This window comes from Papilio polytes, unplaced genomic scaffold (assembly GCF_000836215.1).
Source record: "Papilio polytes unplaced genomic scaffold, Ppol_1.0 DF823923.1, whole genome shotgun sequence".
NCBI classification, from domain to species: domain Eukaryota; kingdom Metazoa; phylum Arthropoda; class Insecta; order Lepidoptera; family Papilionidae; genus Papilio; species Papilio polytes.
The window spans coordinates 682,634-709,653 of NW_013525281.1; the positions used below are offsets into that span (position 1 = coordinate 682,634).

Genomic DNA, 27,020 nt, shown 5'->3' on the forward strand with positions numbered 1-27,020 from the left:
AACTGCAGAAACTGAGGATTATTGAATATTATTTTATGTTTTTTTTATTGTATGTAACGACCTACTTAAATATAGCTGTTTGTAGATAGAAATTACAAATACTAAACGTTCAGAAATAACTTCGTATAATATATGAACTCAAGATTTAAATGTCTAAAATTATCTATTTGTATGCGTCTTGACATATTTCTAGAATTCCTTGGAACTGGACAAAATTATCTTTCAACAGCGTTATTTTTAGATTAACATTAAATTAGTAATAAGATATCTACCTAAGTATTTATTAATTTTGTAAGACTGAATGGTATTATGCCAATGTTTTTTATCAATAAAAAAAATTAAAACGAATTTGTTTTTTTTTCAACCTAACCTACAAAATACCGACATGAAATTCTTTTCGTAGTCATAAAGGTCCGTACACAAACCGAGAACAGCTTTTTTCTATTTTAATTGCATATAATAGTAAAGTTTACGTAAATGTAACTAGATTTAAATTTATTTCACAGGTATTTTGACTTTGCCCTGAAAATACGTGCAAAGTTAAAATAAATCTTATTTCAAAGTGTACAAAGTTCATGTTTATTTCTAAATATTTGCTCTTATCTATGCTCCTCTGTGTACTGACCCTAATTAGATTATTCACAACCGTCACCCCGCTCTCCCACATGCGAACAGATGAGACTAAAATGTTTCATCCGTCCCACCTTTTACGACGAGGGGACAATTGGAACTTATTTTATTTCTTAACGATTCCATCTGTCACCTTTTTGATGATAGTGGGATTAATGAAACTATTTATTCTCATCTTACGCTATATACTATACATTTCTTTACTGTTAAAATAATGTCCTTAAATACAAGGTCATATAAAATATTAATTCATTTACATAACTTTCATTTTTTATACAATTCATAAACTAAGTTTATATTTAACTAGAGTACATATAATAGTGCCTTTGTTTCTGCTATGAAAAGACTCGACCCATTTCCGCGGCGGATAGAAATCTTAATGTCACAACTAACAATGAAAAAGAGGACTTAAAAAATGTGTTAATATGCACATGTCCTAATTTTTTGAAAGCCTAAAATTATACAAGTCACGTAAACCACTTTGCAGAGCGTATCTAGAATATTTATGAAAACATTTTTGTAACCTCAAAATATTAGATTTATACAGCCAGGCGAAAACTACATCTAAACTACTTCCCTATACACTGTAAAGTTTTTAAAAACAAAGTACGTCAAGGGAAATAACTTGTGAAAAGGGTAAATAAAACTTTAACAAGCCTTTAAAAGACCGTTTATTGAAAGAGGGCGTACATATGCTTCCTATGAAAATTCGCCAAGTGAAAGGGGAATGCATGACTCAATAAAGTTGGAAATGACTCATGAATCTGCTATCGTTTTACTTTGTAAAAACGATACGATAAAATTTATAACGTAAAACAACGTGCACATCTTTAACTAAATTATCGCACAACTGTTGTCTCGATTTGATTTCTATGAGCTTATATGGAGGTGCGCCTCTACTCGATTTTTAGTTGTGCAAATAAACAGTTGAATTTGCTACGATACAATCGACAATCGTACGACAGTTGTGCGATAGTTTAGTCAAAGATGTGCGTTCGCTCTTAATATTTCAATGGTATTGTTAGCTAAAACTAATTTTTTCAATTAAATTTTTCATAAACCCAGAGGAGACAATCGTATAGGCAAACAACGCAAGGGAAAACAGCGCAATTTTACTTTAATAATTTGTTTTAAATAGATGTGAAAGTAACATAATTTATAACGTATTGAATTTGAATTGAACATGAGTGATTATAGGAATCTAATGCACTCCACATACTCATGCCGCTGACTCAGAACATTTGAACTCATTTGAAAAGCAAAATAAGTGACTCAGAATATTAATAAGCCTATGCAATCGACATTCGTCCAATTCAGGAAACTTTAATTACGAAAAAAATGTAAATATTTACTAAAATTGTATTTAATAAGAATCAAAACGATTCATTACAAATAGGTAATCCCCTAGTAAATATTTCTCTTACTAATCTGCAGTTAAAAAAATCTTAGAGATCTATTACTATAGCATAACTTAGTGACTCACCAAATCTTACTAATAGTATAAATGCGAAAGTTTAGATGGACGCAAGGTTGAATGTTTGTTAGAGTGTATAGCCTAAACAGCTGAACAGAACTAGATGAAATTCGGCATAGATGTAGAACATACTTTGGAAGAAAGCATAGGTTACTTTGTTTTTTTTTTACGCAATCGGAATCACGGGCCTAAGCTAGTAATTTAATGATGTACAAAAAATACTTGTTGAACAAACAAGAACGATAATACTGGTGTGCCATCAGCGCATCCGTTCTGATAATGCCGAAAAGCTAACATGAAGTGTGAGATCCGTGAAATTCGTACGTTTTTAACGAACAAAGGATAATGGGACACATTGTACCCGAGGATACGGAGACAATGACACGCTGTGTAATTGTTCTGTATAACGAAACATGTACCTCCTATATATGTTAATTAGAAAAAACGTACAGTACATAACGTTATGATACCAGCTTTATATGGCCTACATTATATTCTGATATTGAAAAAACGAATATGTCAAACTTTTTAATGCCAACTATTGACGCGAGGTTAAGAATGTTGTCGCTACGTTGCTAGTATAATTAACGACGATTTATTTAAGTTAGTAGCAAATTCCTAATAGGCTTTTAATACGTATAAAGTCCAATTATGCTGTTATTTCATAAAAATCTGAAAGATTCTTTCATGCTAGTTTACAATATTACATTTGTTTCTCTACAAGACTCGGCAGTGTCAAGGTGGTAAACAGAACGTAATTTTCCTGCTACGTATCTTACGCGGCTCGTTTAATATTGATTTAGTAAAGCCGGCCGCTAAATGGGTCAAGTTCAGAAAAGTATGTCAAGGGAACTAATGCTAGTAAAACTTTTGTATAAAATAAACGCCGACCTCCACTATTTGCGTGCTGTTACGATTGTATTCTGTTAAAGTTTGTTAATTTGAAATCAGCGCCATCTATGCTCTTCTAAAGAATAGCAAATGATTTCATGCACCACGGCACAAATACTATACTATAATAAAACGAACCAATGAGGATATTATTAGTAAGCGTAATTAAAAGTGATTTTTCAGTCATAAAATTGAACAAGTAATATAGTAATTTTTTTTTCAATAAACAAGGTTTAAAGTAAAAATAAAAAACAAAAGGTTAGCAACATTTTAATATATATTTTTATTCAAATGAATTCAATCATACATTAGAGAATACTTGGATTTTTATGTACGTTCTTTAAATTATTATAATAATTACAAAATAAAACTTACTGAAGTTATATTCGTTACATACATATAAAGAATGATCTGCTTTCATTCGCACTCTCAATGCCATTTGCCATAGACAATAGATTTCTACTTTTTTTCACTTTAACCGTTACCATAGTTTGAGCAACACTCCACATATTTAATTGAAAAATATCGAATATATTGTGCTCTATGCTCATAAACACCGCGTTAAAGCTACGTGGACAATTTTTATTTTAAATTAACTATAATTAAATGCACCATAAGAACCTTCTTTCTAATGTATCTCACATAGCACTCGGTTATGCAAGCAATATTCCACTTCTAACGCAAATAATACTGAACATGAAATATTTAGGTTGGATGGAATAATAGTTGTGGGTACAGCGGAAGTTTCTACCATAAATCAACTGGATATCTTAACATCTTTAATTGACATATGTTGAACAAAAATTACAATTCTCATATTGCTTACACAACTACCTGTCGATTGCAACCAAGTCTCCCGCAGCAGGCCTTTGCCCCTTTCCACTTTGAACCTAGGGTAAGGGTCTAAGGTATAGGTTCATGCCTAAGTATGTTACATGCTACAATCTCAATGCTACTAACAGAAGTTGATTGTACATCTCGGAGACAAGCCTATTGTATGAATATTTCAAAGCAACAAATATATTAAATATGCGGCAATCAGCATTTTGTAATGAGAGTAACAAAACGCATCAAATTTAACAGTTACAATAGCCATTTCTCTATATAGTCATAGATAAATACGCGCCGGGTGCTCGGCCCTCGGAGCCAGTAAACATTTGAACAAGATTTATTCTTATGTGAATATGTACAGAGGCGGGGAGCGTCCGCGGTGCTCAGGACGCGGCGGCGGGACATCATTGGCTCTTTAGCTCCTTGCCGATCGTGTACGACACCAGCCGCGCCCAGTCGATCTTGCTGCGCGTCACCGGCAGCTGCCTTCTTAGCGCCTTGAACGTCGTGTCACTCATTGTCTTGTAGTTGTCGGAGATCGCCGTCTGGTACGCATTCTCCGCCTCGCATACTAACCGGACGAACTCCTTCGCGGTAGCCGCCTCTCCGGTCGCCACTAGCGGCGCGCGGACCTCCTTCGAGCTCACCAGCTGTACGTTACCGTCCTCATAGTAGTGTACCTGCACGCGAAGCATGCCTCGCAGCTCCGCCGCGCCGGCACCCACCGTCAGCGACCACACGGAACGCCATCGCCCGTTCCAGTAGTTCTTCGGTTGGAATTGATGGTCTTCGATGCACGCGACGAGAGATACGGTGCTAGAGTCGAGCGCGCGCCCCACGACCAGGCTTGCGCCGTGTTTGTAGTGCGCGGCCACGTACGCTGTCAGCTCCTCGTCCAGCGCAGCTCGCCATGGCTCCGCAACTCGGTCCGGCTCGTAGGGCTCGTACTCCGAGGCTTCTTTGCGTAAATGATCATACTTAAAGGATCTCTTGGACCTTGGATCGAAGAATCTGCCACCTCCAAGTTCGTTGTGCTCGGTTATAAGCGTATGGAGTTCGGAACCTTCAAGGCGCACGGGCGTGAGCTGATCCTTGTTGTATTGCGCGAATGCACCGCTTGCACCCTCCTTCAGTAGGCTATCGTTGTTTAGTAATACTCTTACATCATTAAACACTTCGTTAAATTCGCCGGGTGGTGAATGTAATATGAAATCTGAAACAATTCTCACTTTTTCCTGATCACTAATCAATTCGTCACCGTCCGCCGCCATTTTTGATACTTTTGACTTTTTGACACTGACATAGTTAACATGGAACCATAAATACTTAACATAGGCAATGACGGAAGAAACATACTGCAAGTTTAAAATGCATTTTGATGCAATACACTACACTTAAAACGTAACTAATTTGCCATAACTTATCTGACTTACTATACTTAAAAGGGTGAGAGCCGTGTCTACAAAGATCTCAAAAAACCTCTAAAACTCCTTAAAATTTTACCTTAGATTTAAAAATTCACTTGTTTTTGTTATAGGAATTGCTGGTATTATTGCAAAGTTATTTTTGTATACTATTTTGCTACTGAAATAATGCTTTGATGATTTTTAGTTGCAACCTTTTCAAAATATGACAGAAAAGTTTAACATTCATAGTCTTAAATATTTAAAAATATAACCTGAAAATTTGACATTTATGTCAAAAACTGTCACTTAACTGTCACTGTCAAATGGTATTGTGTAACTTCTTTTCGAAAAAGTTGTGCTAATCGTACAATAATAATGTCGTTATTTACTTACAAATACTACGATACTCCGGAGGGTCAAGATATTTATAAAAAAGTGTTTGTTACAACCAAATATGCTACATTGGCAGGTCTCGCTGGGGCTACATTCGACGTTCTAATGTTCTCGCATCCAAAAGGCATCGTGAATACTACAGGGCGATATATGTTTTACGTTGGCCCTTTGGTCGGTATGGCTGCCGCATTTACTGTTACTGCAAACGTTGCTCAAAATATTAGAGGCAAAAACGATGGCGTTAACTATTTCTTGGGAGGAGCAGCGGCTGGTACGATTTTAAGCGCCTGGACTAGATCTTTGACTATTGCTTTGCCAGCGGCTTGCGTACTGGGCGCTGCCGCCCTTGTGAAGAAGGCTGCCGTTGATGAAGGCTGGGTAATTATGCCCACTTTGCCTACCAATGCAACAAAAACGATTCAATCAGTGAGACATGATTGGACAATGGTCAAAGACATAGATTCACTTAAAACTTGGACCACAGGTAATAAATGCAATTGTTTAACAACTGTAAAATATCTAGTGCTACTGTTTATAGTCTTCATATTTTTTAAATCCTTCAAGTTTCAGAAAAATTTATATGCATAGGAATTTTCCAAAGGAACATTGCATTATGCTTCAATATATTTGTTAATCATTTATTAAATTTCCCCAAGACTAATAACTTTATTTGTAAACATCTCCTTCTCACTTTCTCTCTCTCTCTCTCTCTCTCTCTCCGGATGGTTTCCTTATTCCTAAGGGTCACAACCACTCTCCTTGACACTCTCTCGAAGGGTGTTTCTTTACAATGCCATTTTTTGCGATGTGTATGGCATGTGTATTTTTAAGCATACATAACTTATAATTTACTGTTTTACTTTCATCTTAAATTTTAATCATAAAAGATGTTTTAACATTTTTTTTCAGGCCAGTGTTAAAATCACTGAACATAGAATGACTAAATATATCTAATTGTTTGTATTCATGTTTCAGGTAGCAAGTGAGGTGGAGACTAAATATGCCAACAATCAGTAGTGTACATACAATCAATGTTATATAAGTGAAATGTTAAATTATATGCTTTAAAATGTAACATGAGTTTTATTTATATGAGATGTTTATTCAGCACAGTTGTATAAAACTAGTTCTATATTTGTACTATTTTTTTTATTATTATTTATTTTTACAGGGGGCTTTGTCGCGAAGCGATTATAACACCCCATAAATCTTAAACAAACAAAACTTAATTAACTGACTGTTTTCTTAAACAGGTGCCATCTTAAACACCATCCTGCCCTCGTCCGTAGACGGGTAAGCCAGGATAGGTATTACTTATATTTATAGGTATTACTTATCTTACTCTTACTAAAGTTATAAATGCGAAAGTTCAGATAGATGTTTGTTAGTGTTGGTAGGTTAACTGCTGAATGGATTTTAATGAAATTTGGCATATATGTAAAGGATAGTCTGGAAGAATACATAGACTACTGTTTTGTTTTTTAAATTCTACATAGACAAAGTTTAAACTAAAATACTGGGTACAGACTAACATTATGCAGTGTAGAATGCGTATGGAGTGGGTCGTTTCTCACTGGTATCAATACTCACTGTAGACTAAAATCTACTACATACACAGTGAACTAAAATCTCATACACATATTTTCTCTTGATTGTCTATGTCTAGTTAACATCTAAGATAAATTGTATGTCAGTTCTGATTTTGAGCACTTCTATCCAACTGTACTGGTATGTGAATGGGGCATTCTTCAATTCACATTCTTCCTCTCAGGGGTATACCCCTACAGCAAGTCAGGTTTTAAGAATGGTTTATTATCCTTTTTTTTAAAATCAGTCGGGTATTGTGACAGTTAATTTTTTATAATAAAATTCATCTTATTTTTACAGATAAAATGAAAACTAATTCAATGTTAAAATTTTTATTTTTAATCAACAAAAACAATTCAAAGCAACAACAAAAAATGCTATTTTTAAATGTACAAATGTTACCATTATCAATTTGTCTATGGTCTATACGTCGAATAAAAAAGGAATGTCCAAGCGTCGCGAAAAAAGGTATTTTTACGTTATTAGGAGGCGAGCGGAACATTAATATGATAAAGCTATAATTTCACAATAAACTTAACCATAAACAATTTTAAAAGTTCAACATTAAATCTTAAATGCATAATCTTCACTACCGCAATCTCACACAGTGCAACAAATTCTAACATATTACTTTTCAATTTATTCTTAAAATAAACGTTGTATTTCATTTATTAATTTCTATTTAAGTTAAAAACATTTCAGTGAACCAAGAAAATATTCATCAAAGATAAAGAAGTCTATGGTTATTTTTTTGGCTAAAAGTTTCATGTTGGTAACACTGAAATGTTTTTGATGTTACAAAAATGTAAATGTTACCATATATCTATCAATAATATAAAAGTCTAAACTGATAAAATCTCAACACTTCAAATTGTATACAATTAAATTATAATAAAAAATATTTGGCTAAATAACAGACTTTAAACAGCATTAAAGTTTGATATACCGAGGAGTTAATTTTAAAAACATTTTTTAAGATAAAGTTAAAGACGTGGAAGAGATCTTTAGAAAAAAATTACATTTCATAGTAATAGACTCATAATTGCTCAAAAAGCTACAAGTAAAATTTGGCACTCAAACACAACTTAAATTACTGGTTTTTTGAAGATATTTCTTCATAGAAGAGTAGTTTCTAATACTTTGAAAAATATAAATTAGTTATGGAACTAAAAAAAAACAAATTTTCATATGAAAAGACCTTAGCAGCGTGATTTAAATGTTTTAAAAAAATTATCTATGGATCAAACTTGTTCAATAAAAATCGAGGATATCAAATTTTTCCATTATTTATCTACACTTAAATCTACTTCAGTATTAATTCAAACGCTACAATGTTACCAGATCTAAAATCAGTTCATTTTGTCTACTTATTTGTCTTTGGTGCGTTTTTTGGTTCATTCGTTTCTTCATCTTCTTCAATCTCCTCTTCCTCGACTTCTTCTTCTATTATTTCTTCTTCGATCTCTATTTCTTCTATCTCCTCTTCAATTTCTTCTTCAGATAAGTCTCCGTCTTTCTGTAGAAAAACATTTTTTTAAACATTAAAACTAAGGTAGTTTTGGTGGAAAAAATCCCATTCATCAGCCCAGTGGAAAATAGTAAAAATAGTGAATAAACAAACATACTTCTGCGGGCTGAGTCATTGCGCTGGCGGTGGTGAAGTCGTCCATTGTCGACTCTATAAAGAAAAAATTGTTACTCTTTGACGAATAAGAAACATTTTTTTATTTAATTCTTATTTACAAATATAGGACAATTTCATTGAATATTTAGTTAAATTTGATCACTGACCAGGATCTCTCTCCGGCGTGTCGCGCGGCGCGTCCTGTATCAATGACAAAGTCATCTTACCGCTCACTACCAACTGTAAAGATAATTTTTCATTTATACGACAAAAAAAAAGTGAAACATTAGTAATAAAAAAAAATTGAGTGTACTCAATTTATAACAGCTCAATTAATCGAGTACTCAATTAACAACCGCACAATGAATTGAGTGTGGCTCAATTTACAAGTGCTCAATAAATGGAGTGTGACTCACTGGTGCGTGTTTTGTGGGCTTGGGCCTGTCGGTCCTGTCCGCGAAGTCGGCGACCAGCACGCGCGCTTGCTGCGGGATCTCCGTCTCCAGGTATATTGACTTCACATCTGCTGCTTCGTGCTGGAGGAGTTAAATTTTGAGAAGTAAGATCAGAGACAGATACAGAATTATGGGCGTCGTCAGGTCATCAGCTAAGTATGGAAACAGCCTTATCACCTGGTGTGAGGTAGAACTTTTACCGCTTATAGAGGTCCACGTATAAATCTCCTATATTTGACTTACTTGTGGTTTCTGTGTGTGTGGTGTTTGTGCGGGGAGGGGAGGCTGGGCGGCGGGACAGGCGCCGCCGTCCGCTGCGTGTGTTGTCACCTCCATGCCCACCACCTTATGTAGTGTTACCATATACAAGTAGTACAGAAATCAGACCAAACGAATCACCAAAGTAGGGAAATTACAATTTGGGTTTAAAACCGTGAACACGATGTGAACTCTAATAATGAAACAACTATTGGATAAAAACTTTTCTAGTTATTTTAACGGTCAAACATTCAGTATTGCTAACTAAATTGTAAACTTACTTTAACGCTTGGACTCTCTTGTTCTACGTCTTCGTCTTTCAATAATTCTTCCATCAGAGCTTCTTCCAGCAGTTCTGTAGGAGATCGTTTCTCTTCATTACTTTCTCCCTTTTCTTGTTTAATAAGCATTTCTGTTGTCTCTGCTAATGGTATATCCTTAATTATTTCTTTACCTTCTGATAATGCAATTAAATCCACATTTTTATTATTTAATTGTTCGCCATTTATTTCAACATCATCTGGTTTTAAGATTATTTCTTCTGTCTTGTTTATTGATGTTTCAGTGTTTATTTCTTTATCTGTTTGTTCCTCGGATATTTGATCTTGATCGGGTTTTGATATTTTTTCTTCATCTGTGTCTTTTTCGGTACCAACATTATTTTCCGATACTTGAGATTCAATAACCTCAGCTTCAGTGATATCCTTATCCTGGGATACTCCTTCCTCGTCTACCAAAGGTTGTGATGATAAATCTGCTGGCTTTACTTTGCTAGAATCATCTTTCTCTACTTGTTCTGTTGTTTCTTTAGATTGCGGTAGTTCCACTGGAGTTGATTCTTTTTCAATATTTGCATCTTTCTGTTCGTTTAGAATCTTATCTTTAGGTTCCTGGAATTCACTAGCTATAATTTGCACGGGGCCACTGTTCAATAATATTGTTCCATTTGTGTACGGACGAGTGTTATCCTGCGCCTCCTGTAATTAAAGAACAAAATATTTTTATAGCTGCTTTCGTTTTAATTTAATGCAAATTATGCAATACGTTGTGGCTACAGTTGCAACAAACTAAATAAAAAAAACACACACACACTCAAGATAAGTTTAAAAACAATGACAAGCTAATAAAAAGCTCTAAAAAGAAATGAAACTTCAAAATTGTTAAATACAAAAAGCATAGTTAACGATTATACTTGTTTATTAAAAAATACTATGGTATTAATCTAAGAGCAAGTCTTATTCTACTAAGAAAAATCTACGTTTATTCTTAAGAACAGAAACACAACAAAGAAAAACCAATATAAATATGCTATAACATATGAACAAATAAAATGAAAAAGTGAAGAATAAATTAGTTTTGTTTTTCATTTACATTCTTTGAAAATATAGGTTTCTGTTATTTTTTAAAAATATTTTCTGTTAGATAGGGCAACACAGTGCAATCTGTCAGGCGATGGCGGCAAGAACGTCAGATACAGAGTAAAAATAAAAATGGTGGTTTGACAAGCAAAGAAAAAATAACAATATAAATATACTTTTGCAATTAAAATAAAATGAAATAAATTATAATTAGGGTCAAACGGTACTGTTATTTTTATTAGGAATTCGATTGTCAAATATGCCACTTAAATAGTACAAGGATACTAGGCCATTATTATTAGTAATTTCGTGACCATTACTAAAATTTATGAATTTAACAAATAGTTTCTTGTCATAATTGATAGAAACATCAATTTATCTTTAATGAAACGAACATATTGACACAAGTCTGCAGCGAAGCGGGAAAATTTGCGCGCCAAAGATATTTTGAGGTTATTACCGATTCGTAGAGGTTAGCTGGATTTGCCAAATGCGTATTACAGCTGTAAAAGCTCAGGAATAGCGGTTTAATATTTATTGATTAGCACCGATAAGATTAATTCTGTTTTCATGTTATCAAATACAAAAGAAGTAATCAAAAGAAAGATAGATTTCCTAGGAAATTATGTGTTTTTATATGTTCTTGATATGATAAAAAAAGTTTTTACAAGGCACACAAGATCGGAGTAGGGTAAAGGACGAAAAATACAAAATACAACAAAAAAATTAGCACAAAATCAATTAAAAATGCCAGTTTTACATTTGTATATTGTGTCTAATGTCCAGATTAGTATCGTAACCTACATTAAGGGACTGCTTAAGTATTAATTTAAATCTGAGTGGTAAATGATATGGATTACTTCTCATATAGGTTTAACGCATATTTATGTCATTTACATATATTAAATTAGAATTTAATCTTTAAGCCGCATCAAATGTTGTAAATTGACAAATGTAAAATCGCATAAATTCCAATTTAACAGTGACTTATCATATTTATTATTAGTAATTACTATGTATTTACTCGCGCGCTATTTTCATTACGTGTATCACGTTTTGTAAAAGTATTAATATTGTAAATCTATCCTAATATAATAAAGCGTAAACACACACTTCTTTGTTGCCTAAGATCTCAGCAACTACAGCATATTTTTGAATAACTCTTTTTTTTTAATAAAAACCCCTACACTTACGTCACGCTTTAGGCTACATATTTTCACGCTATCAAATTTAGGGGGTTAATATTTTGGATTAAAACCCTAATGTGGGAAAGAGACCATATGATACGAGCTGCCAACATCAAGAAGCAAGATTGCCATAGTAAGGTAAATGGTTTTAAGAATTTGACAAATGGAAACAATAGAGTAATGTTTTTTTTTTAATTTCACGCGGATGAAGCCGCACGGGAACAGCTAGTATTGTATACAAGTGTAAAACTGGTATAGGGGAATGGTTATGGGGCATGCAGTGACCTGCCGCGCGTCGCCCGCCTCCATCTGCTGCCGGACCTCCGCCACCAGCCCTGAGATGGCCGTCACAACTGCGCGCCATAAATGTTGCCATTAATTTAACGTAATTGTTTTTTTCATATTTCGCTGATAATTATTAAAAACATAGTTTACAAGTGTTCTCCGAAATTCTATACGTTCAGAAATCATTAAATCACGCCTGTTTTTGAAAATTATATATTATATCTACTCAATATTTTAAAATCTACAGTTTACTTGATTTTTAAAACTTTATTTTTGAGTTAGAATTTGATTTTCTTGTATTTTTTTTTTTATTTTAAACAAAACAACTAAAAATAAACCATTATAAAAACATAGCGAAGGACGCTAAGACCAAAATAACTGGTTCATCAGACGATTGGGCTTGCACCCTGGACCGCAGCCAATTGTTATAATGTGTCAATATTAACATGTTGCAACATTTTCATTCCAATTTGCATTCAACGAACATTGACTGTTGGTAAAATCATTGCCTTTTTCAAAAACAGAGATTAAAAAAACAAATGTCAAAGTGACAGTCGGAATGTCATCTATCTGGCGGTAAAGTCCTTTAAAAAATAAATAAAAAAATAACGGAAAAAAAACTTAAAACATTGAACAAGACATAAGGGTTATTTAAAATCTAGTTAAATAAATATTATACAATGCAGGATCGTTATTTTAAATGGACGTCAAAAGATTAAATAAATCATTTCAATTTTCCATTCACATGACATCCAAGGACCAGGAATCATTGCAAAAAAAATTTCTAGTCCACATACGTCAAAACCCATTCATTTTGGTCTTGCGTGCAGAAATGACCCGAAGTAAAAGGGCCTCACCGTCACCATGCCGAAAGCTACTATAATAACTAAGGTAAACACCACGCATATTTAAATAAAGCACTGTTTAGTTGGATTGCCATTACAAAATTTAGAAAAAAACATTTCGAGCCAACATAAATGGTTGGTTATCAGTTTATCCATTATAAAATGATCTATGAAATGCATGGCAATCCAACTGATCACAGGTCTCGGTGGCTGGTACCGCGTCGCGGCGTGCCAGTTGGCCGACGATCCTTTGCATAGCGCGCTCTGTCTCCGCCAGCCGTGCGCGGAGCGCCTCCAACTCCACGTCCCCTAAGTTATCAAATCTACATTAACACCAACCATCGGGAACAGTTTACAATTTACTACTAATCCAACCCGATTGCATACGGATAGATGTCAATTTATCATCACCAGCTCACATCCCCACTGAGGGACTCGAAACCTACCCTAAGGGATGACTAGGTCTTATTCGACCACGCTTGCCCAGTGCGGGTTGGTTGATATGCCGTCTATAGTTAGGTAATTATTGGTGGGGTGTAAATGGAAAAATATAATGAAAAATTGCTAAATTTTTAATTGATATCGTTACAAAACTTCATAAACTAAACTAATTTGTAAAAAAGATTTACAAGTTGCGTGAATTCTTTGATTACAACGAAAAAATCTGTCTTTTTAGTGCTATTTTTGTTTTAAATAAAATTTAATTGATTTAGTGAAGAGTTTTAAATAAATACGAACATATTGGCAACAATGCATCGAAGTTAACGATTATTCAGTAGCATTCTATGATTCACGGCTTTATGATTAACAATACATCATGTCAGGTGCATATAAATAACTTTTATGTAGAATATTTGAAATAAATAAATAATAACTATCATCATCACCAGCTCACTATACGCCCCCACTGAGTGGCTCGGAGTGTACCCTAAGTAATGATTACTAGGCTCAGTCAACCACGCTAAATATGCGGGTAAATACATAACAACCAAGGGAAATAAGCAGAAAATTGCGCCTGCGCAAAACATCACACATTTAATTGAAACTTTATTATTAAACGAACAATTCTTTGAATCGATAATCAGTATTCGTGGGAATAATACGTTTCATTAATTAAAATACTATTATTTTCAACAAACTTGAAAACAAAACGATAACGCGTGTTTCCTGTCCGCTTTACAAGCAGCCAATTAAAATAATAAAATTAAAAATCAATTTAAAAATAACAATATCATACTCACTTGCGTCCCTCTCCTTTGGTCCTGCGTGCGCAAGGAAACCATAGACCATAGAGTATTTTAACACATTTAATGTCGACTGATAAACGAGTACAATTTATAAAAAAAAAGTAACGGCATGGAACGTGTTAGAACGACAGAAAAAATAAAATATGAAAGTGTGAATGACATAAAAATATTCATAAAAGAAAGTTTTTAATACTGGCAACTTTATTTTCTTAGTCTATAACTAATTGATTACTCTCACCTAATTTATCAGGCGAGGAACGGGAGTCATCTCGGAATACCCTCCTTCTGAATAGAGGGTCAGGGGCGACGCACTCGTAGGGTGACCCTGTGCGCTTGAACAAGATCTGGGAACGAAGATTATATGATAAAGTACAGTCAGCAAAAAAAAGTGAAATCACAACTAAATTTCCATATTCTATAACAATTTTAGATATTCTCGTTTGAGGAATTGAATAAACTCACAAGACTGGAATTGATGAATGGATGGTTGTAACTCTAAAAACTTTTAACTGCATATCATTTCGATTGCTTCAACATTACGGAGTTTCCAAAACATTCGCCCACATACTTGATTGAAAAGATTTAACACTATCTTCTACCCTTACCTTACTGAGAGTATACACGAAGAAAACGATGATGCAGATGGTGTATATGGGCATGACGAAGCCCATTGAAGACTTGGGCGCCGGCACTGGCCCGCCGGGGGAGCCTAGCGGTGGTCGCATCCCTGGTATTGGCGGGGGCTGCAATAAACATACAAACATCTTAAAATTGAAAATTAAACAAAAACAAAAAAAACGCCTATACAATAAACGAAGAAAATAAACAAGAGATTAAATAAAAACCTTTTTCGTGATATCTTTCATAACTATCGTATGGAACTGCGTACTGGCACAAATGTGGACTATTTATAATGGTTACGGTAATTTTATATTTTTATAAATCGCATTGAGGCGACGAGACGCGCGCATTTACCGAGACTACGCAAACACTGGCCGGTTAGGATTTTACGACATCGCTACTCCATGGTTTCCTGTTTTACGAACAGACTAGAAAATAGAATAAAGAGTACAGACAAGACCGTGTCAAATGGAAGTCTAATCTCTTCTCAGCTTCCCCTCTGGGTTACTAGCGTTACTTTGTTTACTTTGATATTAGGTTTGTATATACGTTATGTATATAATAACTAGCTGTTCACAATTTCATCCGCGTGAATTTAAAAAATATAGCGTAAATGTAGACGTAGCTTTCCAATGGTGAAAGAATTTTAAAAATCTGCCCAGTAGTTTTTGATTTATTGCAATACATACAAAAATCCAAAAATACAAATCTTTCCTCTTTATAATATTAGTATAGATTGAACAAACTGATGCATAGACCTAAATCATATATCAAATTTCCTAGAAAAAAAACATCCTTAATGGCATTTTAGACAAATGTAATTATCGTATTTAAGATTTATGAAGTCCGCGTATAAGATATTCAATTACTATGTATGTTAAGTAATAAACAGTGAGCAGTTTGTGTGTAGTGTAGGCGAGCGAAGTACTTCTACATCACATCTGTTGGCGTTATTGATAAATTAATTTGGGGCCCTTGCATACAACTTGATAAAATGACTCATAGTATTGCATTGCTTGGTCTCTGTATATTTATCAAATCTATACTGATATAATAAAGCGTAAACACACACTTCTTTGTTGCCTAAGATGTCCTCAATTACATCATATTTTTGACGCCATTAAACTTAGGGGGTAAATAATTTGGTTAAAAATTCTAATGTGGAAAAGAGACCATACGATACGAGCTGCCAATATCGAGAAGCAAGATTGTCATTAGTAAGGTAATTGGTATTTTGACATCTACAATTGAAAATTTGACAAATATGAACGCGGGGGAAAGCTAGTAAGTAATATAGAGGATGAATAATTCCTAGTTTATTCATATTTATTACTACAAATTACTTTTAATTTTTACTGCTAAAGTGGTAATCGATAAAGGTCGTCTTAGTAAAAGTTAATTTAGATTTTTATTGCTGAAACCTACCAAAATATTTCTATATCTATTTTGTCATAGAGTAAAAGGGATACCATCTCACTTCGAATAACAACTATTTTAGTTGTAGCCCCCTATACCTATGCTAGATCATCGGCTGTATAGAGTAAATAGTAATGCAAGTGAAAATGAAAGGCGGATTCACCGAAATAACACTACTGAAGGACGACTGGTCTACGTCGATATGCTCAGCAAACACCTTACAAGTATTACAAATGTCAAACGTTACAAAGGCTTGTGATTAACTGCAAGTCCATTGGACCACTACGGTTGGAATGGTCACCACCACCGTGACCACTTAGAACCCGGACCGTCCGAAAATGAAAGCCATCGTACTGTTTTTATGGTAATCAATTAAGCTCTAGGCTAGTATTTTTCAAAGTGGTCTAACTGGACCACCTGGCGTCCGTAGGAGACTCGCATTTCCATTTCGAACATATCTGGTAAGGAATATTGAAGGTGCGTGGTCTACGTGTCGCGGCTCTAGGATTATGACAATAATCAAGTGGATTTGAACCTCGACCACGTGATCGGATGGGATACCCACATCATTAGCCACTAGGCATTATTTTAGAGTAAGACCTATGTGAAATAAGGCGACTATAGTATGTTTAAGATTGGTACATTACAATCGGTTTTAAAAGACAAAAATCATTGTTCTCCTTTATTTTTCTTATTATCTGTATCTATACTAATATTATAAACAGGAAAGATTTGGATTTTTGGATATTTCTATGTATTTGATTCACGCAAAAACTACTGGGCCGATTTTAAAAATTCCTTCACCATTACTAAGGTAATTTATCTGTGAATAACATAGCCTATACTTGATGTTAATTTTTAAATTCACGCGGGCGTAGTCGCAAGCAACAACTAGTAGTATATTTTTAAAGCTAACTGACGCCATCCTTTGTATTACATCTGCCAGTGCCACTCAAGTAACGACCGAAACGTTTAACTTGTCTAGCTTTGTATTGTCATGTAAAATATTTTGGTATACATTGCATTGTAGAACTCACTTAAAATTTGTCTTAAGTAATCATAAATGTATATGTTTAACAACCAAATACTGGTACAGTCCTGCACAGAATACATTGCATAAAGTTAATTGTATTAAAAATTAATTTATACTTACGATAAATCTTTATTATAATAAAAAAAACGATCGGCGTGAACACTCTCATTGACATCCTCCAGAACTGCAGAAATGTTGCTGGCCTTTGAGAAAGATAGGTTCGCTTCTTTAATGACCCTAAGTCGTATTGTTTTGGAAAAACAGACAGATTATCCTCCAAAGCAGCTGCAGGGCAGAAAATTCCACGAGAAGTGAAGTGGCGGAATGTCTATTATCAAATTCATTTGTGTACCTGACTGTATAAGACGCGTCGTAGTGACGTAACTGACGTCACAAGACAGTCGTTGAGCGGGACGCCGCCTGATGACACTAACCGACACAACTTGACACTGATCCAAATGCTATTCGAGGAAATTTAAACAGCTGCTGCAAAAGGTGTACAGCCTATACTATAGATCGTAGGTTTTATTTATTTAAGGGATAAAATATCTTAAAAGCAGAAGAACGTTTGTCTAATATTCTGTTTCTTTTCTCTTAATGTCTATATACAGATCGAGCACTTAAATCAAGTACAATTAAAAACTCGTTTACTTGTCGAAATGAGAAACCTATTAAAAAATATCACTAACGCCTGTATAATGTATCAACGTTAAAAATAGTCTCATATATTTTCTAATACCAACGCTAGTCGCTTATAACTTGTACCACACGTTAACGTCTGATAAAAAGATTCAACAGCAACGCATGATGTCATAGACATTATTTTTGGAGCAATGCGCCCTTGTTACTGTCAGCTTACATAATACCGAAATAAGAAACTAAATGCAATGTAAAATATCCTACATCCTCTTTATTTTATTTAGTAGTAGACTAGAAATAATAACGAATTAATAACGACTGCATCAGGGACTTGTTTCATAATTCATATATTATTCTAGATATCGTAACGATTAATATAAAACCAAAAAGGGTAGGCAGAGATCATGTATTTCCTAGCACAGAACTAGCACACATTTCTATATTTCCAATTATACACTGCCGGCCAAAAGTTTGTAGAGCACTAACTTTTGGAGTTTTATTCAATATTGTAATTTTTTCAAGGTGGTCTCAAACTTTTGGCCGGCAGTGTACATTCATAAATCTATGTCAAATTCTTCGTCAACTGTAGATAGAAATTAATTCAATTATTTTTTAAATTATGGAATATACTAAGATGTGTTACGTATTCAGGAATATCAACTTACCTGATAGGAATCTTAATAATATTAAAACAAACAAGTTAAATTATTAAACAAATTTATTATATCTACTTCATTCACTAAACTACAATACTTACAGGTTAAGTGTGAGTCTGCCGATGCTTAGCGCTACCAGTTAAGTTAATGTGGAAGTCTCATTCTCAAGTTAAAGTAACCACAGATTGTCATGACTTAGATTGAATTTCATTACATTGCGTACATCGCAACGCATAAAAAAAATTATAACACGTGCAAAATTCCAAAAGTCCATTAGTTGAAGGTAACCAAGGATCGTCTCGGCAATCCTGTGAGCTGCCTTTATTTGGCAACATATTTTGGTTTCTAGTTCCCAGTTCGTTCTATATATAGACCAGGGTATTTCAGGTAACCGCAGTACTTAACCGTCGAAGGGGACTTCCATTCCTACCTGCAGAAGCCGGCACACTGTCACACCGTCGACTGACCTTGATCTCAACATCGTAGTAGACAGAGAGGGGGGAAGTTCGTACCCGGACGTGCGGTGGTAGAGGAGTCGGTGGTCGCGGCTGAACGGGCGGCACTCCCGGAGGAATTGCTCGTCCTCTTTCTCGTAGTGCGGGATGAGGACCCATCCCACGGATCGGTGACCGCTCTTGTTTTAACGCTGTTGAATAGAAAATAGTATTAACAACGAATGGCTCGGTGTAATTTGGGAAGGTGGATCATAGGTCGAAAGGAACATTTGTAAGGCGTAGTCGTCGTTGACTCCTTGTTTAATTTAACCAAATATGGAATTAAGAAAACATTATAAATCATGCACTTATAATAGTAAATGAAATGCAAAAAAACATATAACGTTTACAAATATTAGTAAGGACCAACATTGCTGTTATTAGCCTATTTTTGGATTTACCTAATAAACGTAAAAATGATCATGTAAGTTATAATTTTAAATGCAGAAACTGCAACTTTAAAAACTTTATACACCATTTGCGATAATTCTAATCCAAAAACTGAAAAACTAATTACAGAAAACGTTATCGGAATGGAGCGACTAAAAAAAATCTTCCAAATATAGAAGCGTCAGTCATAGATATTGTTGACTCATTGCCGTCAAGTTGCCAACATGTGATTATCAGCCAGGCGCCGTCGACCCTCGGCTCTAGCGGGAAATATGTGACCCGAAAAGACGCCGCGACCAAACTGGTGTGGATAAAATTCATGACAGCTTGGCACAAGTTACCACATCATGGCGGGAATCAAACTTACAACTTAAAGCGATAATTTCACTTATACATATACTCTACCGCAGATTGGATGGCGTTTCATGATGGGTAATTTTATAAATAAAATATCCTTAATTTTTGGTATGCGTAATATTACTTACTGACTTTGCCTAGCCGAGACAAAATAAGGTAGTAAGCATTTAATTATTAATTAAGATTGATGACAAAAAAGGGATTTTAAAACATTTTCAATGATAATTTAAAAATGATGTAAAAAATCCGCTGCCGCTTATACCTTAGACCAACGTTGACTGTACAATTCGACCCAGTTTGTCAATTGTCGTATTACCTAATTTGTGTATAAACCATATGGAACCAAGGCCCGTAGCTCCATCGACACCGACCACGATAGGCCAACCGCTACGCAAATTGTGTGAACAAATTGTTTACGTTATATAGCAGATGCTCACATTGTTTCCACGGTACGTCATCTTCTCTTATGTTACAATAAAGGATACCAACAAACTTTACTTCCGCAATCTGTTATCGAAGGATTATTTAGATATTCCATTAAAATAGCAGCCGTAATCGCTTTATTTGATAACTAGCTTTCACCGCGACACCGTCAGCGTGGAATTAAAAAATAAATAAAAACCAACCTATGTATTCTTCCAGAGTATTCTCTATGTCTGTGCCAAATTTCATCGAAATCCGTTCAGCCCTTTAGGCTACAGACTCTAACAAACATTCATCCATCCATCTAAACTTTCGCATTTATAATATTAGTATGAAGTATGATTTGTAGTCATTCGTATATTGATAAACCAAGCTTAAAAAAGTAATCCATAGTTCAAACTAGGATAGGCATGTCATGATTTAACTGCGCTACGCAAGTTAACACATCTACTCTTTGTAGGTTTGTAGGACTTGAGGTTGACTTATGCAAAGATCTTGGTACGATGTCACTGAGTAAATAAGTTAGATGCGCTTGCGCAGTTACGACACAAGAGGTGCGACGCTAAGTGCCGTGCCACACTTACTGCCGTTTAGACATCATTAGCACACGATCCGTTTTGTGAAATATTTGAAACTGAAGACGAGTAAAGCATTGGAGAAAGTTTCTACTATTCCCTACTTTGCGTATCAGATAACGTTATAGACTAGCTGTTGACTATAGACAATATTAAGATAAAATAGTAGCCTATAATATGCCCGTCTATGTCAGTTACCCTTTAGTAAAAGTCCGGACGAAGTCGCCCAGCCGTTTAGGATATCACCCGGGACAAAAGCAGCTTGCGAACAGACAGACATGCGAAAAAAGTTTAAATCCGATTTTTGCGAAATCTGAAATTTTTCTTTTGGTGTAACAGACACTCCAATTTTATTATTTGTATAGATATCTATAAAAGTTTAACAAGGTCTATTGTTAAGTTCGGTCGCTTAGCAACAAGGTCTACTCGATTACACAAGGATATATGGCATAATAATTTGCCCCTCATAACTAATATATCTATTTCACAAAGACTTGTGAAGAGCATACTTTTGTACCTAAAATTCTACTGTGCTCTGTTAACCGCTAATTTCTTGGACAATCTAAACCCATGGAATACTACTCTAACATAATTTTACTTATAACATTTACTCGTAGTTTCTACATTAGCAAACGTTATAAAGATGGTAAAGAAAAGTCCGAGCGTTTGTCAGTCCAAAGGTGACCGCGTGACGGCCGCGCCCCGACGCGACCTCACGCGGACATGCGACAACAATGTCGTCTCAAATACTTTTGTTCTTACAACAAACGAGAAAACAAGTCTTGAGTAGCGCCACTAACCGAGACGCGAAAGCGACGGTACTCTGTTTACATTTGCACATGAAGCGGAAGATTTACAACGGAATATTCAATGTCTCTGAGATAAACAACCATTGTTAGTAGACCAAAAAGTTACTAAAACCATCATCTTTAAGATTTCACGTTTAAACATCGGTTACATAGCTTTATTTTCACCTTGCAACTTATTTTCTCGTTTTATCATCATCATCTTCCTCCTTATCCTTCTCCCATAGTGGCGCAACAGCTTTTTGTCCTCCAAAAAACTCTATCATACGTCATCTCAGTCATCACTCCCTTTTTGATCAAGACACTTTTCACGCAATCCATCCATCTCTTTTTAGTTCTACTTCTACCGGTGAACCCTTCCACACTCATAACTAACATTCTCCTTGTCACATGAGATTTCTTCTTCCTCATAACATGCCCATACCACGCTAACCTTGTACTCCTTACCTTCTCTACCACTAGGGCTACTCTCAAACCTCCTCTTATATTCATTTCGTTTCTTATCCATTCTCGTTTTATAGAGCTCAAATTCTGCCCTACCACGCACCTTTTTACACACAATTATTGAGCAATCTCTAGTCTTTCAGTGTAGAAGTATACGCGTATAGAAACTACTAATTAACCATTAAACGATTCTGAGTACCAGTTACCTTTAATTACGATATCTAATGAATTTAAGTGACTAAACCATGTCATGGTACCAATGTATAAGCAAACGGTTGCCCTTACTAAAGAATGTTGTACATCGATATATCGCATTAGTAGTCATCATGCGCCGGCGCTGCTCACCACACATACTTTAAAAACACTTGACTACGAATTTGTTAAGAAACGAATATGCGGTTGTATCTATAAGTATTTATTTAATGGTATAAAGCAAGGATTATTCCCAACCGTCACCCCGCTCTGTACCCACGCGATAATAAAGATTCATCAGCCACACCTTTTAGTCCCACTATCACCAATAAGGTGACAGATGGAACCGTTATGAAATAAAATAAGTTTCAACCGTCCCGTCATCGCAAAAGGTGGGACGGATGAAACTTTTTATTCTCGTCTGTCCTCACATGGGGCCCGAGTTGGGTGACGGTTGGGAATAATCCTAAAGCAAGCGACCTAAAGCCAAAGGGTATGTCCCACCACTAACTGATAGAGGCTCAGATAGCTTAAAAATGAGCTCACTGTCAAATAAGGGAACAAAATCCAATATTTCCATCACATATTTTACACGTCAGATTTTTATCAGATAATTTACAATTTGGTGGGACAGGGGCTAAATGTTTTTAAAGATGTATAATAGATTTTTGTTTTTAAAACCGTTCAAATTCCTTAGAATTTGAGTTATAAATATTATGATATCCAACGCGCAAAATTCCTGGAAGGGTTATATACCAAGAATTCGTGTTTAGGAATATTTTAACAGACATCTGTTTTATTTTATAATTACTTCTAGGATTCTGTTGCAAACATTGAACTTTGATTTTAGATATTTCGGGAAACCTGCTAAAAATAATTATGATTATAGGATTTTATTTGTTTAACTTTGAAATTTTCAGAAACGTATAAATTCATCCTTTTTTATTATTTATTTATGAAGCTTCTTAAAATACAGAGTAGTAGTAACAGAAACAAGAAACAACAGAAAGAAGATAAAATATTTTCAAATATAATAAATCAATTTGGGGTAGACATTCAAGACAAGGACAAAAATCGTCAATTTCACTTAATATGTGATTCTAACAAATACGTTTAAAGACCTAAATAAGTATTGCAAATATTCGAGTTTGCAAGCATAAAATTATAAAATCACTTCGCCACCAGCTGACATTGGTCTGAGAAGCTTGGCGCCCGCCCAACTGACCAGGGCCGCGAAAATCTCACCCACTACGATCTTGTTTGTAAAACTTCGAATAACAAAAGGCGCATTTTGATTGATAGCATAATAAGGCGAATTGAAGACAGAAATATCTATTGCTTTTAGATCAACTTTGGCTTTGATAAATACTAGTTGAAGAGAAGCTCAAAATACGCAGATTTTAATAATTGTATTTTCTTTAAAAAAATGTCGAAGAATATTTTGAATAAAAAAAGGGTTTTATTACCAGCTCCCCTTGACCGACGGCAAGCCCTAAACTTTAGAATTGTACAAAAAAATGACAATAAAATCAATATTCCAATAAAACATTAATTAATAATTTTATATGTTAAGGTTTTCTAATTGTACTTTAAATGCATTGTAAGTGCATTTAATTAATGTAATTAAACGAAAAATTAAAAAACTAGCATTTTTTAGTTATTAAATTTACGTTAATTGAAAAAATGTTAGTTGCACAATAACCAAACTTCACAGCTGTTAAAATTAGTCATAGTTAGTATATGTTTCACACTAATAAAATCCACTAACTGTCTTGTTTAGTCCATGAGTTCATCCCTTGATGTGCATTCAGATATAACTGAACACCAAAATGTTCCTTCAAGCACGAACTGTTACTACTCTTCATTGTTTCTAGAAGCATCTTTGTTGTCTTTCCCACATTATCACTGCGTTTCAGAAATGCAGCGATATCTAGACCACATGTCTCGTTTACAGCTTTCCGGCATTCTCCCGCTGCATATGGGGATAGCTTACCACCAACACCAACAGCTGAACTGCAAACCTCATTGACAAGCTCCAAAACAGCCACCTCCGTCTCGAACATAACCTCACAGCAACCTATATAGTTTTACAACACATAGAAAATTTCTTGGTGATTTGAAATATTCTATACAATGAGTATGTTTTAATTGAAGGAATAGTATTGCTAAAATAATAAAAATTAAATAATTCTGAGTAACATTTGTAACATGTTCCTTATATTATCAATACTATGTGAATTAACAAGGTCAACTAATATTATAAAGAAAAATTAATGATTACAATTGTAACTGTATTACATTTTAATTACCAAACTTTTTGTTGTTTTCAAAGAACATGTACTTTGATAAGTTAATCTCATTTACTTTTTCCTGCATAGCAAGGGTTTTTTAATGATGAAACTGTTACTATAAAATTAATAAATCCATACATGAAGGAATATATTTCACACAGAATTTTACTAGTTATTTACCGCCTGATATTTATACTTTTTATGTATGTTTTATCTTTTAATTTTTTTAATAATCGCCATTAAAATAGAAATGCCCAAGATCTATTTAATATGATTATTTTCAATTTAGATATATTTCTTCTTTTGTAATTTATTTTAATAATCAGATTTATACATTAAATTTAAAATAAACTGATATAGCTAAAAAAAGAAGGCATATTAGCATATTGATGCAATCATATGTACATATTTCCATTATTTGAGTAAGTACCCACCTACCATATTCCAATCAGAACTATTGCAAACGCAAATGTTTAAAGTCAACAATTGGACCAAATAATACTTAATATTATAGACAAAACTATTGCAAAATGCAAATATATTCTCGCCTGATTAATCTAGCATTACAGTTTGAAATCAAATACATATCCTAAAGATTTTTTGTGTTTCTTTCATGATATATTAATTAGTAATTTGCATCAAGAGATAAAGTTGTTTTTACTAATTGATTTATCGTAAATTGACAGCAGACTAAACGGATTTTCTTGTTTTTGTTGTATATTTTCCATTAATTAACGATCGACCTAATTAGATTTAGTGCGCGTTGAAAACGTCGCGTAATGCGCTGCTATTGACATTGAGCTAAAGTTATAAATACCGACGTTACCTGCCTCCCGGTCGAACTTGTTGGGCTTCAGCTGCTCCTGGGTGTGCCCCAGGATCAGCGGCGACAGGATCCTGGGCCATAAGACGGCGAAACACCCCACAACAATCACTAGAACGAACATCGTCTTACGCGGCCCCAACACTTCGTCGTTCGCCATTCTCTCGTGTTTTTCGTATCGGTTCGTCACGCGCGCACAAAGCCGGTCGCACTCTACGGGAACATCGTCGTGTATGATTAAAAATAAATATCATCCACGGTGCAGCCGCAGCGAATCCGGCGAGGGCGCGCAATGACAGCTGTCAGACTCGCCCTGTCGCGCGCTACGGGAGCGATCGCAATTTCTTTACGGGAGCATCCGCCTTAAGGTCTTCTCAGGTCTTCTCTCGTTGAACGCCGGTGGATTGAGCTGGCTCGATGTGACACAGCCGTATATCAACGTCAATCAGCTATGCCGACATCTTGCCTTCCCAGCCACCGGCTTGGCTTCCGTTAGCATATTCAGTCACCGTACTTTAAATATTGACGAAGTAAATTAGCGTTTGGTGAGCAAGCGTGCGGCGCTCGCGAGCAGGCCTCGGTACAGTATGCCTGGGCGCGGAGGCGGCGCCGGCTAATAACCCTTCCCCACCGCGGCGTGGTCTACACGCGCTCAGATGAATACCAATTAGACACTCAATGTAGGTACTTGTCATTAAACTAGCATAAGGCATAAGAAAAATATTCCTTAAATTTGACGTGGGTATATTTCCAACGGATATTTTATTATCACAGGTGCCCATAGTCCACCAAAGTTGGTAACTACATATTATAGACCGATATTATTATATTCCATTACATCACGTGCATCATATAACCAATATGTAGGTATTAAAAACTTACATAATGCGTGTAAGAACACCATTGCCTCCCCAACTATTCGTATATTTCAAGCTCAGGGTTAACTTATTTTGCCAAATTTTGTGCAATTAGTATAATGTACTCTTTTCTTGGGGTTCCCCTGATTATGGTAACCCTATAGAAGCATCCATAACAATGTAATGAAAAACTCCAATCCTCCAATGGAGAAGTTGATCTAACATGTTCATATGCATCAAATGACCCGATAATTTCAAAGTTATTATTAACTTTTCGTTATTGATAATTTTTCAGTTACGGTTCCGTTAACGTCAACAATAGTAATTTAACATTATTTCCATTTGTAATAATTTTGTTAACCCCACATTTCTCAGACAAAAACAAACAAGACAAAGTTCATTAGAAATTCATCTTTGTACAACGTAGATCTTTAGCTACAGCATTTTACACCTTAAATTATGTTAGTTTTTCCATTCACACGTTCCAGAGTTTACCTGCCAGCTATTGTTTTGGGACGCCCCAAGAATCTGT

General features: G+C 34.9%; 3 protein-coding genes across 6 annotated transcripts; 1 reads left to right on the top strand and 2 right to left on the bottom strand.

Annotated features, from left to right (window-relative positions):
- Nucleotides 1-3,252: 3,252 nt before the first annotated feature.
- On the bottom strand, nucleotides 3,253-5,130 carry LOC106102157 (F-actin-capping protein subunit alpha). Its single transcript, XM_013281568.1, has one exon. The coding sequence runs from the start codon at nucleotides 5,095-5,097 to the stop codon at nucleotides 4,231-4,233; it is 867 nt and encodes a 288-aa protein (XP_013137022.1). The 5' UTR covers nucleotides 5,098-5,130; the 3' UTR covers nucleotides 3,253-4,230.
- A 401-nt stretch (nucleotides 5,131-5,531) lies between these two features.
- LOC106102212 (NADH dehydrogenase [ubiquinone] 1 alpha subcomplex subunit 11) lies at nucleotides 5,532-6,700 on the top strand. The gene is made up of 2 exons (XM_013281631.1): nucleotides 5,532-6,109; nucleotides 6,601-6,700. Exons 1-2 carry the CDS (start codon nucleotides 5,608-5,610, stop codon nucleotides 6,609-6,611), a joined length of 513 nt encoding a protein of 170 aa, XP_013137085.1. The 5' UTR covers nucleotides 5,532-5,607; the 3' UTR covers nucleotides 6,612-6,700.
- An 828-nt stretch (nucleotides 6,701-7,528) lies between these two features.
- Nucleotides 7,529-26,139, bottom strand: LOC106102381. 4 transcript variants are annotated; one of them, XM_013281835.1, is made up of 12 exons: nucleotides 25,635-26,136; nucleotides 24,286-24,594; nucleotides 19,349-19,482; nucleotides 15,077-15,214; nucleotides 14,710-14,815; nucleotides 12,380-12,447; nucleotides 9,831-10,526; nucleotides 9,535-9,636; nucleotides 9,253-9,372; nucleotides 9,004-9,076; nucleotides 8,838-8,890; nucleotides 7,529-8,728 (listed from the first exon to the last, which is right to left on the bottom strand). In XM_013281835.1, the coding sequence occupies exons 1-12, from the start codon at nucleotides 25,789-25,791 to the stop codon at nucleotides 8,576-8,578; spliced, it is 2,109 nt and encodes a 702-aa protein (XP_013137289.1). In that variant the 5' UTR covers nucleotides 25,792-26,136; the 3' UTR covers nucleotides 7,529-8,575. The 4 variants fall into 4 exon arrangements, with proteins under 4 accessions (XP_013137289.1, XP_013137288.1, XP_013137291.1 ...); XM_013281834.1 differs by having other exon boundaries at nucleotides 19,304-19,482; XM_013281837.1 differs by lacking the exon at nucleotides 24,286-24,594 and having other exon boundaries at nucleotides 19,304-19,482; nucleotides 25,635-26,139.
- Between the last annotated feature and the right edge of the window lie 881 nt (nucleotides 26,140-27,020).